General features: G+C 41.8%; 1 protein-coding gene across 2 annotated transcripts in view; it reads left to right on the top strand.

The window, feature by feature from the left end:
- Positions 1-13,665, top strand: part of MAP3K20 (mitogen-activated protein kinase kinase kinase 20) — a 116,075-nt gene extending 102,410 nt beyond the window's left edge. For both annotated transcript variants that reach the window (XM_072121703.1, XM_072121702.1), the window contains exons 17-20: positions 3,831-3,947; positions 6,594-6,668; positions 7,032-7,176; positions 12,815-13,665. In XM_072121703.1, coding sequence (XP_071977804.1) covers positions 3,831-3,947; positions 6,594-6,668; positions 7,032-7,176; positions 12,815-13,503 — 1,026 coding nt within the window. In that variant the 3' untranslated portion in view covers positions 13,504-13,665. The remainder of the gene's footprint in view (positions 1-3,830; positions 3,948-6,593; positions 6,669-7,031; positions 7,177-12,814) is intronic.
- Positions 13,666-16,274: the final 2,609 nt, after the last annotated feature.

Raw genomic sequence — 16,274 nt, 5'->3', positions numbered from 1 at the left:
CTTCCAGTCACTGACACAAGGCCTCAATATTGCACCTGGGTTTATGGCTCATTACATGGACTCACTTCAATCCCCACAAGAGACTGACTCCAGACCCCTGCCATCCTAGGCCACCCCCCTCCCCATCACCCTTCTCTGTGTAACATAAACTCCTCCCCGACTTATCTTAATTGTGTTTCTCCATATGTACTAATTATCTCAGAGAAACATCTCTCAAATGTTGTGTTTTTCTCTCAGTACGTCATATGCGCCCATGCCCGAGGAAGGGGCCTGTGTGCCCTGAAAGCTTGCGACAAATATACATTTTTCTGGTTAGCCAATAAAGGTATCATTCCTTTTGTAGCTTTCACACAAAAGTATTTATATCATAGAATATTTTGGATTTTTTCTGGCTAACATGGTACTTCTGCTCTTTTTTCAACGTACTATGAAAAACGATCAGAATTCAGCTTTAATTTTATAAACCTCTGTGGGAAAATAAAAGCTGAGCTCTGATTGGTTGCCTTGGATAACTAGAACAGTTCTGCTCTAAGAGACTTCTGATAAATCTTCCCCAACATTATACAGATTTTACAGGTGTTGGCTAGATGAAAATTCTACACCAGGCCAGACTTGGAGTGGAACTGCCCCAGCAGATTTTTGAGGTGGATACACCTAAAATTGGGTTTGTCATACAGGAGTGTATATGAAATTTGGCAATACTGTACACATCCTACAACTGTTGCTCCTGACCTTTCCATACACATACATTCTCAGTTAGACCAGCTGTATATGTGTTCTGCAAGGGAAAAGGGAGTAAATGACTTCATACATTTTTTACGCTGATCAATGCTCCTCAGGACCAAAGATCGAGTTTTATATGACCGTTGTCATAACCCTCTGCTGGCAGGCTTGTGAACCAAACCCTACCTTCCTTCTTCTCTGGTAAGCTGGGTTGTTGGTAATGAGGTTCAGGGCTTTTTGCTGTGGTGGGCATTTCCCTAGGGCTGCCTCACAAGTATCTTAGGGCAGATTATTCTGACTGGTACCTGTATCCTGCCAACCCTTCCATGCCTGGCTGGACCCCTGTATCCTAAATCCAGACAGTATTCTGCCATGCCTGGACCCTGCCAGTCTGCTCCATAGGGGCTCACTTACTAAGGGTCGTGCAGCTCACTTTTGTCGGACTGTTCACCTTTTTAGGGGATTGCATGGCTTGGACAGGTATTTAACAGGTGTCTGTGCTGAGATTTTGGCGCACGCGCTCCGTTTTTTGCGCAGCTGTGCTGGCTTCCATGCCACACAAAGCGGGGGGCGTGCCGTTGGACAATCCGACTGATTAGGACTGAGTGCGGGAATTAACTTTCAAATTGTGTAGCAAGCCCAAGCACTTACATGCACCACTAAAAAGATGGTGAACTCTGTCGGAACTGAGCGGGGAAGTGACACATGCAGGATATCGGGCGCATGATCTCAGCGAATCGCGGCACAGTGCATTATCGTCAGACAATGCACTTTCGGTGTAAGTAAATGTGTCCCATAATGTTACATTTGCTGCTTGTTCTTCTGTGTTTTTCTGTGTGTGTGTTTTTTTTTTGTTATTGTAATAAATGTTTTTTCTTAAAAACATTACTATCATGATACCAACATTTTGGACATCCCTTATATAAGTCACTTAAACGTCAGTAGCAATCCAGATGACATTAGTCAGCCAGTCCCACCACAATTATTAGTTCCAGCTTTTTGACTTGCCGATGTATTGAGTCACCCATCCAATCATGTGTTACAAATACATATTATAATGGACATTTAGACTTTCTATCTTCTAATAATGGAAAAGTTCTTCATTTACGGACACATTGTGAATCTAAAAATGTGTGTTTTCAATTTTTTGGGGGTAATGTTTTTTGTTACTCATGGATGTATTTTTATTGCTTGAAAGAGTCTGCCTTGCATGAATCATTATTATTCATAGCACATCACACATTTTATGCTAAATTAATCCATCAAATGTTTAGGCTTCTGTAGTCCATGTGCTTTAAATTAATTGTTGATCAATGCATCGCATGCCTCACAGGCAAATAAAGGAATCTCCTGACCCATGTCAGACGGTGCATTCACATTGTATTTGTTAAGTAGAGAAAAAAATTGTTGTTATTTTGTATAACCATGTCAATAATGGTTATGTATGTTAAGATGATGATTTCAATACATAAATAAATCGATGTAATAGTTAGACATGGTGTGAAACTGTTACAAGCTTCACTGGATATAACATAAAACACATCAGTACACTCATATCATACACAAGGCTCGTAGGCCGAACTAGACCCAGCACCTCATTTTCTGTGGCCCATGAGGTCTGCAGCATGTAAATACCCAACTCAATTTGTAGATGCCGTGCCACAAAAGCCACGGCCGTCTCTGTATTGGGGCTCCTGCTTCAGACCCTGCTTTGGCCTTAGCTCAAAAAGTTGACGTGCTATCCTTTCATAGCTAGCTCCCCCCACTCCATGTGCCCAATGTTACATCCAATGGTTAGGGGGAGGTTGTTTGGGTGTAAGATGTTATAGAAGAGAAGAATGTGACATTAGGACAGTGCCTTCTTACACATTTGGCTCTTTCACCACAACCATTGAGCTGATGTGGCCTTCTATTGATTGGGACACCACTGATCCTGTAGATGTGGCCATTTTTCCGGGGGAGATGTGGCACTTTTTATCTATGGCAAGTGCCATTTTTCAAACACTTATGGATGGATGCAGAGCCACCGTCATGGCAGTACAGGTACCTCTATAGCCAAAAGGATAGGCTAAACTTTTACAAAAAGGCTCAAACAGCAGCTTCCCTTTACCACTACATGGGACTCCCAGTCCTTTAGATAAAAACCATTAAATATCAGGCAGAATGCATTATGAGGCTACATACACATGACCCTATATGGTCCCTCTAGCTGTCTATTGTGCATGGTCACAGTGTCTCACCGCACTGTGACCGATCCAGGTGGTTCCTATGGAGATGGGAGGAGTGAGCAGCAACAATGACGTCACGGGATGTGATGATTCTCGGGAAAATGATGCACATGCCACCGGCAGCTTTCCCTACAGAATTTCAATAGTAAACACCCATGGTCAGTGCCAGCAATGATCATGGGTGTTAATGGCGCGGGTGAGCCTGAACACCGGACTTCTGTTTGGTCAGCTGATCACTAGTGATCTGCCCTGGAAGTGAGACGAATACCATCTTAGGAGGTTATCCCCTACCCACAGGAGATGTGATAATAAGATCATTAGTGAAGGTCCGAGTGGGATCCCTATGATCATGAGAATGGGACCCCATAGAATTGAATAGAGCTCCACCCATTAGTAAAAATGGGTCCCCATTCTCAGAATCACTGGGGGTCTCAGACTCAGTCGGCCTCTCCCTGATCACCACAGGATAGGGGATACCTTCCTAAACTGGCACAATCCCATTAAGTGGCACCATGACTTGACTTCTGATGTTTAAAAAAGTAGCTGTTTCTAAATATCTTCTGTGTTTATATATTGTGAACCTCTCTGAACCCTCTAAGCGTCATTACGGGAGCACTTGGGAGTATATGAGTATAGTGTATATATGATATTATTGAATTGCTTTATCATTAGGACCATTGGAAGTGATTCTGAGAATACAGCAGTCAGGGCTTGATCAAAGTAATTGCCAGGGGATCAATAATAACACTTAAACTTTGTACTGTAGAACTTCTGGTCAATAAAAGCGTATTCTATAGATGGACATCTTTATCACAAAATACTAAAGAATAAAATTTGTCTTTTTATTTCCGAATTAAAACTATTTTAACTTTACTACAGGATTGCAAATGGAAAATGTACATGGAACTTGATGGAGATGAAATTGCTATAACGTACATAAAGGATGTGACATTCACCAGAAGTCAGGCAGAGGCCGAGGTGCTCAGGATGTCTAAAGTAAGTGATGTTAAAAGCCCGAGCAAGTCACATCCTGCAATTCAGTGCTCCATTACTGTTATCACAATATACAGATTACTGATAAAGGTGAAGGACAGGACCATAGGACAATTGGATTGTGAATTATACATCTATATATATATCTTTGTCTGTGTATGACTATCACGTACAGGCAACATAGTACAACTGGTGGGTGCATTATAAATATCTCTGTCCAATGTACAATCTGCACTGACAGATTGGTAGATTTGATGGCCAACAGCTCAGAGCATTAATACTTTCTACAAAAGCAAACCGAGAAAATAGACCGTCTAAAAATAAGTCTGTGCACAAAAACCAGCGCCAGTTTCATAAAAACGCCTAATGCTGGATAATAAATCCTGATTCATTTCAAGGGAACCTTGAGGAGTCTATTTTTTGGCTCCCCCATGTTCCCAAAGAGAATAGTTGTACACATCGCCAAAGAGTTTTTATAGTAAAATGGCTTCCCCCCAAAAAAAAAGATAAGTTTACCTTTCTGTATGCAAAGATGTGTCCCTAGTTCCCTGGGAGTGGCCAGTGAGAAGTGGTGCCCCCCCCCCCCCCCCACACACACACCTTTGGAATACTGCTCCGTCATGCATTGATTTCAAATTTTAAAATACCTCCCATATCTCCTCCCACCGGTCACTTCCCCCCTCAGGATGTCATACATTATTAATTTTACTAGTTACTAGCTGTAGATGCCAGCGCTGCCTGGGATAGTAAATAACTGCTCTTAGCTATAACAAAATATATTTTTTGTTAACCAATTCTTTCTAAGCATCTATCTTTCCCTGCCTGTCTGTCTCTATCTCAGTCACTCTCCCTGCCTGACTGTTTCTCTCTCTGTCACTCTCCCTGCCTGTCTGCCTCTCTCTCTGTCACTCTTCTTGCCTGTCTGTCTCTCTCTCTCAGTCACTCTCCCTGCCTGTCTGTCTCTCAGTCACTCTCCCTGCCTGTCTGTCTCTCAGTCACTCTCCCTGCCAGCCTGTCTCTCAGTCACTCTCCCTGCCTGTCTCTCTCTTAGTCACTCTCCCTGCCTGTCTCTCTCTCAGTCATTCTCCCTGCCTGTCTGTCTCTTTCTGTCACACACCCTGACTGTCTCTCTCTCTGTCTGTCTCTCTCTCTATGTCACTCTCCCTACCTGTCTGTCTCTCTCACTCTTCCTGCCTGTCTCTCTGTCACTCTCCCTGCCTGCCTGTCTCTCTCTGTCACTCTTCCTGCCTGTCTCTCTCAGTCACTCTCACTGCCTGTCTCTCTCTCTGTCACTCTTCCTGCCTGTCAGTCTTTCTTTGTCACTCTCGCTGCCTGTCTTTCTCTCTCAGTCACTCTCCTTGCCTGTCTGTCTTTTCTCTCTCTCTTTGCCTGTCTCTCTCAGTCACTCTCCCTGTCTGTCTTTCTATATCTGTCTCCCTGCCTCCATCTATCTTATCTCACACATAAATGTTTTATACCTATTGCCTATAGTAACTAATCAAAGCCCAGAGCTCATATTAATCACCTGTGGCAAAACAGCAACCAATCATGGCTCAGCTTCTAACTGCCGCAGCAGCAGCAGACAATGGCTCCTGTATATGGTGGTTAATATGTGGATTTTGGAAAGCACAGGGTGAAAATTTCAGCTCAAAACCTAGTCTATGAAATTCCCTGAATCACAGAGAGTGGCTGTGCAAAATTCTTGATGATTAGCAGTCACAGAAAGGATGGGCTGCTGCTATCTTGCAGAAAGCATAGAAAGAACAGAGACAATAATGAGTAAATGGCACGACATTACACTAAATATTCTCCCATAAATCTAGATTGCATTTGTCTCAGAGCTTTCTAATCTTACACTTGCTGCCTGCACTTTAAAGAACAAACTGACTTTAAAGGGAACCTGTCACCACATTATTCACAAATACAGCTAGTAGCAGGTTCCCATAGAGCCCTAGTAACTAACTGACAGCTAAAAATAGTTCTCCTCAGATTCCCATATATTCAACTTTATAATTTTATACTTTATCTTGCTATCTCTGCATGCAGCAGTAATGTCATGTGAACACGGTGACATCATTGCAGGTCCTTCTACCAGTAGAAAACTGTACACCATGCATATATCTCATGAAATCACAGCATATTATATCACATGAAATCACAGCAGCCAGCATGGAGAGGAGTAGATGTCCATGCAGGCATGGTATGATTTTTTTTATGTGGTTAGATGTTTAAGAAGCTTCTTAAATTTTAAGAAGCTAAAGGACCTGTAATGATGTCACCCTGGTCACATGACATAAGGCCACGCCCCACGACTTGCTCTAAAGATCCCTAGATACCAGGCAATTTTATAACTCTGATCTTATGGGGTTTTGAGGGAAACATTTTTTAGATAAAAGAAGGTGTCGATAGTTTCTAGGGCTCTATAGGAGCCACTAGCTGTATTTGTGAAAAATGTGGTGACAGGTTCGCTTTAAAGATGATCCCTTCAGGGGTTAATATCTTATTTTAGTCATAAAAACCTGATTTAAAAAAAAACTGATAACAAATTTTAAATGAAACGTAACTTATGTCAAACATCTATGGAAATTATTCAGATCTTTGTATGTTCATGTTGTAAATAGATGATAGTGTTTCTTTTCTTTCCCTCAGCCGCCATTTGTAATGGAGAAGTGGATTGTGGGGATCTCTGAAAATGAGACGGTTGAGTGCATTGTGAGCTATGAGGTCGGTTTTATACACAGTCAGACATATGTATGCAAATAAAAGTACAGTAAACTTTTTTTTAGCGGGCTGAATATTGGAAGACTTGTATGTGTGGAGTTCCCCTTTAAGCTTGTGTGCATATTTATATAACACAGGACAACAGGAACTCTCTGCCAGGCTGCTAATAGACAATCTGGAAACCTGACTCTATAGCCAGAGTGACTGGGAGTGATTGGAGGACTGCAGCCAGTTGGCTCAGCACTCTCTAATAAAATCTCATTTATTGCATGTATGTATCTGCTTAGTTCTTCTGTTGTTTTGGTTCATTTCAATGCAGAATGTTTATTGAGCTGTTTTTGTTCTCTTTTTTTTGTCTTCCAAAAGAGTGATGTCAGGACTCCTAAATTAACCAAACACATTCATAAAATTCACTGGAACAAGATGAAAAACCAAGATGCAGTGAAGCCGGTCCAACTCGCCATTAAGTCGTCGCTGCTAAATTCTGAGACCAAACCTAACAACGATTCCGGTAAGAGCTTTAAATCACGGAACGAAACTCTAGTATTATATTAGAGAAATCTGTGCTTGAATAATGATATACACAACTTAATGGAAAATGGAGGGCTGATGTTTGCCTAAAATGTGTTTTGTGCTTGTTTATATATGTTGTGTGTGTTAATAATAATAAGATAATATTATCACAACTGGGCACAAAATGTACCCAATATACTAAGTGGTTCCAGCATCTTGGTATATTGTGCGCCCAGTTGTGATACCCCTCCGGAACACAATGGGGCACATTTACTTACCCGGTCCTGCGTAATCCCTGCTGTGCGTTGTCTGACGAGAATGAACTTTGCCGCCATTCGCTAAGATTGTGCGCCCGATTTCCTGCATGTGTCTCTTCCCCGCTCAGGTCCGACTGGAGTTCTTCTTTTTCCCGGTGTATGTAAGTGCATTGGTTGCGACACAATTTGAATATTAAATCCCGCGCTCAGTCCGAATCAGTTGGATCGGTTGGCCAGCACACAATGTACCCAATATACAGCTCCAGCATCTTGGAATATTGTGCGCCCAGTAGTGATACCTCCCCCTCGTACTCCCCGCCGGCACAAAATGCACACAATATACTAAGCAGCTCAAGCATCTTGGTATATTGGGGGTCATTTACTAAGGGCCCGATTCGCGTTTTCCCGACGTGTTACCCGAATATTTCTGATTTGCGCCGATCTCCCCTGAATTGCCCCTGGATTTTGGCGCACGCGATCGGATTGTGGCGCATCGGCGCTGCCATGCACGCAACGGAAATCGGGGGGCGTGGCCGAACGAAAACCCCGACGGATTCGGAAAAACCGCCGCATTTAAAAAAAAAATCTGTCACGGAGCTTGCACTTACCTTCACTCAGCCCGGCTCGTTGAACTTCAGTGCGTTCAGATGCTTTTCAGCGCAGCAGCGCCACCTGGTGGACGTCGGAGGAACTACCTTAATGAATCCCGTCCGGACCCGAATCCAGCACAGAGAACGTGCCGCTGGATCGCGAATGGACCGGGTCAGTAAATCTGCGCCATTGTGTGCGTAGTTCAATTCTGTGCCATGTGTGATCTGGTGGAAAATAATGTTATAGCCTAAGCCAGGACACTGGCACAAACTATAGCAAATGCTCCAGACCCCCACTTGGTGTGAGGGTGATGTAGGGAGATAAAAAGTTGTAATTCCTGGCCCTGTGCCTGGAATTGCAATTTTTTTTGTGTATGCCAGAAAACTAATTGGGGGATATTTATAAGAGCTTTATTGTATGCCAAGGGGGTGTAGAGGGTGTGAAGGGGGCATGGCCGAAGGGGGCTGGGTGGGTGCTACAGCCTGAAAACTTTCATAAGTGACAGGTGCAGAATTGTACCTGATGTATCCAGAGGTGCAGGGTGTTCATTATTGTATGATTGTATTGAGTTCATATAAAGGTTTAGCCCCTTAAGAACTGGGCCAATTACGTGTTTTTTTGTGGTTCCATTTTTACTTCTGTCTTTAAAAATCCATGATGCTATGAAATTGTAGAAAAACGGCATTTGTGCCATTTTCTTGTGGACACGGTTTTTAAAGGAAACCTACCACCCCGGATGTACCGATTAAGGTAGATTGGGTGTTAGGTGCCTCTATTGTAGGTATGGATAGCCCTTTTAGGGGCTAATCCTCACGTCCCCTATATCTTTTTATAACTTTTATTGCCCTAATATGCTACTGGGGCGTGGAGTAGCCGGCTACTCTATAGAAAATTACCATATTAGGGCAATAAAAGTTATAAAAAGATACAGGAGACGTGAGGATTAGCCCTTAAAAGGGCTATCCTCACGTACAGTAGGGGCACCCACCACCCGATCTACCTTAATAGGTACATCCGTGGTGGTAGGTTTCCTTTAAAGGACATCTACCACCAGGATGAAGGATTGTAAACCAAGCACACTGACATAGGTGTTAATAGAGCCTGGAGCCCCTCAAGCTCATTTGCATAATTTAAAACCTTTTTTTCTTTAAAATAAGGGCATAAGAAGAAGTGGATCCTGCCAATGAGGGAAAACAGCAGTCTGTCAGTGTGCTTGGTTTACAATTTTGTTTCTTTATTTTGCCCTATTCTTTTTGCCAATAACAAGGTGTAATTATTTGCAGTATGTGAAGACGTTTTCATTTTGATCACTTTTTATTCCATTTTTTGATGTGTTGCGAAATGGCGAAAAAGTGGTGTGTTGGGCATTTGGCCATTATTTTCCATTACAGGGAACACTGCCGTTCATAACTGTATTTATATTTTGAAAGATGGTACCCATCTTTCAAAATATAAATACAGTTATGAAGTACAGGCAGTCCCCGGGTTACGTACAAGATAGGGTCTGGAGGTTTGTTCTTAAGTTGAATTTGTATGTAAATCGAAACTGTATATTTTATAATTGTAGTTCCAGACAAAAAAAATTTTGGCCCCAGTGACAATTGGAGTTTAAACATTTTTTGCTGTAATGGCACCAAGGATTATCAATAAAGCTTCATTACAGACACTTTACAGCTGATCATTGCAATCTAAGACTATAGTAAAGCATTCAGAAAGCTTCACAAGAGGTCAGAGTGGTCTGTCTGTAACTATGGGTTGTCTGTAAGTCGGGTGTCCTTAAGTAGGGGACCGCCTGTATGTTAACCCTTATGATGCTTCACAGGGGTGTAATTTACAAGCTGTAATTATTTTTAAGACAATATATTAATTTTGGCCAAAAATTAAACCGTCACAAATGACGAAAAACTCCACAAAGTTTGATACCCAATTTCTCCCGAGTATGAGGATGCCCCATATGTGGTGGTGACTTAATAACTTTGTTAAAGTGCCGGAGGTGCTGAGGCAGACGGTTCCCGGGTGCTTTCATTTATGCACGCCCCCACTACGCCCCCACTACAAGCCTCCTCCTGCTCCCGCTCAGGGGAACTAGGAACTGGCCGTGACGTCAGAGACGAAGTGTGGAGAGAACGGGATGTGTGCTCTCTTCAAGTTCCTTGGCCAACAGCCCATTATTTGTTGCAAAGTGCCAACACAGCAATTTAAGCAGTACCTTATTGCTTCCTGATGTTCCACAACTTTTTATCAGTCTCCTGAGGACAACCATAATTGACATAATTGAAAGGAAGACGGCAAATTCAGACTACCATTGTAGCATCTCTCCAGGGTACCTCTCTACAGGAAAGAATTGTGGTTCCAGCAGAAGGACCTCCAAAGATAATGAACCTTCTCCACACCTCACATTTCCTGCAGGCTCCAGAAGCCAAGTATGTGTCGCTTTACAATGGCACTGAGAGCAGCATATCTTAAAGGGGTTCTCCTGTCATAGCAAGTTAGGCCATACACAAGAGATGGTCTAACTTGATAATCAGTTGGGGTCTCAGTGATGGGCCACCATTGATCATGAGAACGGGGGTCTGATGTACCCCTGTTGCACCCTGAGATTAATGGAGTAGCTGGTCGTGCATGTGCAGGCTGCTTGATTCACCTCTATCTCTAGACAGAGATAGGGCCAAAACCTGCCACTACGGGAGAGCCCCTTTGAGTCCTGTCTTATGATCTCTGTTCTGGGGTGATGGCATGGGTCCCCACAGAGAGGGCTCCGAGAGCCACCTCTAGCACCCGTGCTATAGGCTCGTCACCACTGCCCTAGATGTAACAAGCAGCCTATTTAGGACACTCTACCACCATTGATCTGGTGGTAGATGTCTTTTAACAATCTGTAAATCATAGCAGCTGAAGAGCAGGGAATTACTTTAAAATGCTCTACATGCATAAGAATGTATTTGATAATAAACAGATGAATAGATATATTACATAGATTATTAGTTAAATAGATAGATAATAGGTTACATAGATTATGGATTAGCGACAGACAGGCACAAGTCAGATATTAAATAGATCTTGAAATCCTGAAAAGTTTATTATAGTTTGTAAAGACGGCATGCAGCAAATCATTTTCCAAGTAGAATAGGGAACAATTATAGTTGTTTTTTCTTCTTTATTTTACAATTATTTTTTTTCTAGGTCAGAGAGTATTTAATAAATAAAAATAAAAATCTCTTTCAGTTACCACCAAGGGGCAGTGTTACTCCCTGGGAGTTAGAACAATCTGCAGGCTAAATGCCGAAAGCATCTTGTGTGATTTTTTTGTTTGGTAATTACGTTGTAATAAAGTTAATTGCAAGTGGCACTTTTTGCCACATTTTTTTGCAGTTTCGAATGGAAAAATCAAGATTCCAATGATTCAATATCATTAATTTGCAAGTCAAATACTTCTAAAGAGAACTGCTTGTGCAAAGATTTGAAAGATAGCAAAAAAAAGGGTGATTTTGTTTGTACACAAAAAGTAAACGTTGAGGGCCACTTTAAGTCTTGAACATTCTTGAAGTAGGCCAAAGACAATACAATATAACCTGATTTGGTGAAGATGCACAGGAAGTCGACACAAAGGGGCACATTTTCTAATGACCTTGCTCCAGTTTTCTGTCGGACTTTGCACATTCTTTTATGTGCAAACTGCTTGCATAGGTATTTATGAAGTGTCAGCGCCACATTTCTGTCGCACACGACTCATTTGTCTTGCGGCTATCTTGGATGAGCACTTCGGACTGCTGTCTTCCTGACTGCCTTTTCTCTACTCACGCAGCCATTGATGACGAACTCAAGCTACAGCTACGGTGATAGCAGTGGCAATCATTATATTCTCCTTTTTATTTCATATCGTGGCTGCACTACACCAAACGCAACACAAATTTCTGCACATAAAGGGGCGTTGTGGTGCTCAGCTGGAGCGTGCGCCACATTTATCATGCAGAGTCCAACAAAAGTGTGTTGCATGCCCCATGTTAAACGAGCACCAAAAAAAAAAGTTAATGCACTATGTTGGAGCAGTGCAGGGGGTGCCGGATTCTTGAAGAATGTGTGCCACCATTCCTGAATCTGGCATCCTCTGCACACTACACTGCACAGACAAACTGCACATTGTGTACTTTTTTTTTGCTAAATGTGCCCCAAATAATTTTTTTCTAAAACATTTCAGGGCACAGGTTTCTACTGTTCTAAAAAGGTGATTATTGAAAAGTTTGGTATATTATTTAACATGAATACCTTATAAACTCTGGCAACCATGTGTGACCCAGCTTCAATCCGCCAATCCAAGTTTGTTCTGGTGTTGTCTGCGTATCCACATGTGACCATGTCCCGAAGGAGTTGATAAATTTGATTTGTTTGCCTTGTAGGCATCTTTCTTACCTTGGATCCAGAGGCAGGTCTCCAATACCTTTGGCTGGATGTGTTTCAGCCATTCAGTGGTTAAGCTTTGGTGTTCCATTTTCATGGAAAATCATCACTAAGCCATTGATTGGCTAAAATGCTAACTTGCCAGCCAACCACGTCATACCCTGATTTTTTTTTAAATTTCCTCCGTCACATGACGTCATCACAAGGTTTAAATCCAGAATAAAATTAGATAGTTTTCTGTGTCAACGTAACCTAATGTGCACTGTATTTGACTTATAAATTCCATTGTGATTGTATATTCTGGTTAGAGGGCCATACTTGTCATTCCCAGAAATTTCCTTTTTAATTCCCCTGAATTTCTTTCATTGATGATATTTTTTATTCCAACAGATGTTGACTTGCAGTGGATCTACACTTTGCGTGAGATGGCCAAACTTCCATCTTCTCCTCATTCCGCTGGTTTACCTCGTTCCCATTCTTCCAGCCTTACCAATCTATCCCAGGTGTTACCATACCTTCAGAACCAAGAATCCTACGCTGCTGCTGTCAGACGAACACGAGTCAAATCTACATTACAAGTCACGCCTATCAATTACTCGCGAAGCTCTTCCCCAACACAACTGGGATTAACCAAAAATTTGTCTACCTTGTCTTTCCAAAGTTCTAAAGGCAGCAGTGCATCAAGTACGGCTTCTGATAGCCCCTCCGAGAGAGAAAGAGCAAGAAAGCGGGTAAACAACGCATATTACCACCACAATAATCAAAACGCATCAACACAGAGAAGAATGGATAAGAGAAGCCCTCAGACAAGCCATGGAAAATATAAATCATACACAACAGCACAATATAATCAAAGAATTCATGATTACAGGCCACATAGAGCTAGCCAAAACCAAAGTAGACACATACCAGGAATGCCAGTGCCTCCCTCTGATGCTGCTAATGGAGAGGATAACAAGGCCAACAATGATGGAGGGTGGATTAAAGTAGAGCATTCCAAGAAAAGCCATAAACCACAAGCAACAAGCAAGTCAAAGAAAGAGAGACCATGGCCGCCTAGTCGTTATACTCGTCCATAGTATCAATTTTGGCATAATATTTATTTTTTACGTTGCTAAAATTTTATCTAATTTAATTGGACACTTGAACATAAAATATATTTTAAATATATTTTACATATTTATATTTTTACACTTATCTGACTTGGTTCCTCAATTTCTATGCATTCTGGGAATAAATATTTGGGTTTCTTAATGTTCGTTCTTTTGAGTTTAAATTTTTAAAGGAATTATCCTACCATATAGATCATAACAGACATCATGAACAGTGATTAACATTTACAATACATTTACAATACATACATTAAAGACAGACAAAGTCAGACATTTTATGACGTAGTATTGCACCTTGTGGTGGCACAATGTAGAGCAATATACATGTCCATCTAATGAGCTGAGTGCTGGTGGACACACATGGTCAGTCACACACCTCACAGTCAGGTTTCCTTCTAGTGAACTCCGGTTCAGGACTGAGCAGCCAATAGAAAAAAAACCTTTCTGTCTTGTTTGTTAGGGAAGGACCTGCAACTTTTCAGTCATGTGGCAGTATAGAAGATTAGACTACTAAGAGGGGACTGGAGTGTCCCCTGCCATAGAGAGTAGGAGACCATGGCCAGGAAGGACACAAAAATTTATAGATGATATGAAAATGTATAATGGTATATGATGTAGGAACTCTTCATGATGTAGGAGTGTTCATCCAGATATACATCCAGGTGTTGAACCTGTCCCCTCCGTTACCCACAAAAACCACAAACAATACCTTGTTCACCAGTTTCCAAAGGTCCAGGTGGTGTATTTATCACTTCAAAATGTTGCAACATTCTGCTAAAAAACACTTCCAATCATGCCCACTTACCCCTACAATAAAGTTAAGGAGGTAAGGGAGCTCAACAATGCAGTTAAGCTCCCTCTGCCTCATCACAACCATTTGGAATTCACCACCAGCTCCAAGATCACTCTCCAACTTCCCACGCTTGAGTAATTTCCCTCTGTGCTAGGGCCGGCTTAACGGGTGCACTGCGCATGTGGCACTTCAGTTCAGCATGAGAGCTAGCTAGCTGGCCGTGCACATCAGGGATGAGCATCAGATCGACTAACTCACTGAAGTGTGCCTATGAAGCAGGCTGCTGATGCGCAGGGCTGGGGGCCGAGCTGACAGGTGCCCTTTGCAAGCGTACCATGTCATAAGGGGAATATATTGACGTTGGAGCTGTTGGGCGGGGTGAGCAGTCCAAATGTCCATGTGGAGGCCGAAACATGTTTTGAGCAATGCTGCAATGTTTTGGAGATATAAATATACAATTGGTATAATTGTTTGTGGTATTTGGGGGATAGAGAAGGTGAAAGGTTCCCTTTAACAGGAGCTGTGGACAAGCCTGATTTGGCTATAAACATCTACAAGTGACCTGGCTCTTCATAAAAAAAATTGATGCTCTTCAGGCCTTCACTGATATTTTCGGCCTTTATCTGTCTATTTGGATCCACCCTAGTTGCACTTGCAAGTGGATCTCAGTGTAGTTTCATGGCCACAAGGTGTGTTTCTGCTCCTATTAGAGGCTGATATAAGGAATGGATAGACTTCTTTTAGAGGGTTTTTGAGACTATTATATCTTTGGGATAAGCTATCAATTTGATTGGTGAAAATTGATCTACCGAATCCCTGTTCGTTAACAAATTGAAGGTAATTCGACCCCTACAGGTAGAGTTGAGTCCATTTATTATAAAAGGGTCTCGTTTCTATGACTCCATTGCTTCTATCCCCACCTGACTTTCATCTCGTGTTTGCATGAGCTTGATGTGGATATACAATAGGCGGTTGATATCCTGAATAATAGCAATGTCATAAAACGCTCTTCACACAAATACTGCTAGAGAACAATCATGGTTTTAATCTATTAACCATTCTGCCTAGATTAATTCTCTACTCCCCAAGTGTGAGGAATTGAAAATCTGTGTTTTTTTATATCCACTAAATCACAGCCCTGCTGCAGCAATGCAGTCAGCAGCTGGAGATTGGGGGAGATAATAGGCAGGAACTTCTGCGATCCAGGCCCTTTACAATACACTTTAATGGAGCTGGAATATACTGGCATTTTACCAACTAGAGCCAGACAGGTGGCAACCTTACTCATTATATCTCAAATATAGATATGCCGTTTTACAGTCCCTTTTAAACAATGTAGCTCTTGCTGAGTATTCATCCATGGGAACATCTATATCTGTGATTTTCGGCTTTTATGCTCATTCTAATTGTAATAATACAAGCAGAGATGGTTGTAAGTAATCAAATCAGTTGCTGGTCTTCGCAGGAAACACTATGATTTATTTTGATGTTGATTGGTGGCAATCAATGCGGCGGCTGTTACAGTAACAAGAGGCAGGGGAACGACACGGATCTTTTCAGAACATATCGGCGAGGCCTTTTAGAGTGACAAACTCTGAAGATTCACAAAAGGAATTGTTTGTACCTGCCTTGATTAGTACCTGAGCTCCCTGAATGGTATAATGACAGTACAGTAATTGCCACTATCAGCCTGGGAATCAAAACATGAATAAGTGGACAATTATTTACTGCCTAAATGTTTTCTAAAATAATCTGGAAGATTTTTCGCACACGATTACAGGTGAACCGCCAGTGAGCTGACGTTTTCTGTTCTGTTCTATAACAATATTGCTCTTCGGCTATTAAAGATATCGCTGTGAACATTTACGGTAGAAATGTAGCTACATATGCTTTAAGCAATATTTGAAAAATATCCAAAAGTACTTAGAAGTTGAAACCATAAAAA

Source organism: Engystomops pustulosus, chromosome 8 (assembly GCF_040894005.1).
Source record: "Engystomops pustulosus chromosome 8, aEngPut4.maternal, whole genome shotgun sequence".
Classification (NCBI taxonomy): Eukaryota; Metazoa; Chordata; class Amphibia; order Anura; family Leptodactylidae; genus Engystomops; species Engystomops pustulosus.
The sequence above is the reverse complement of the archived record's forward strand: the minus strand, read 5'-3'. Positions and strand labels throughout refer to the sequence as shown.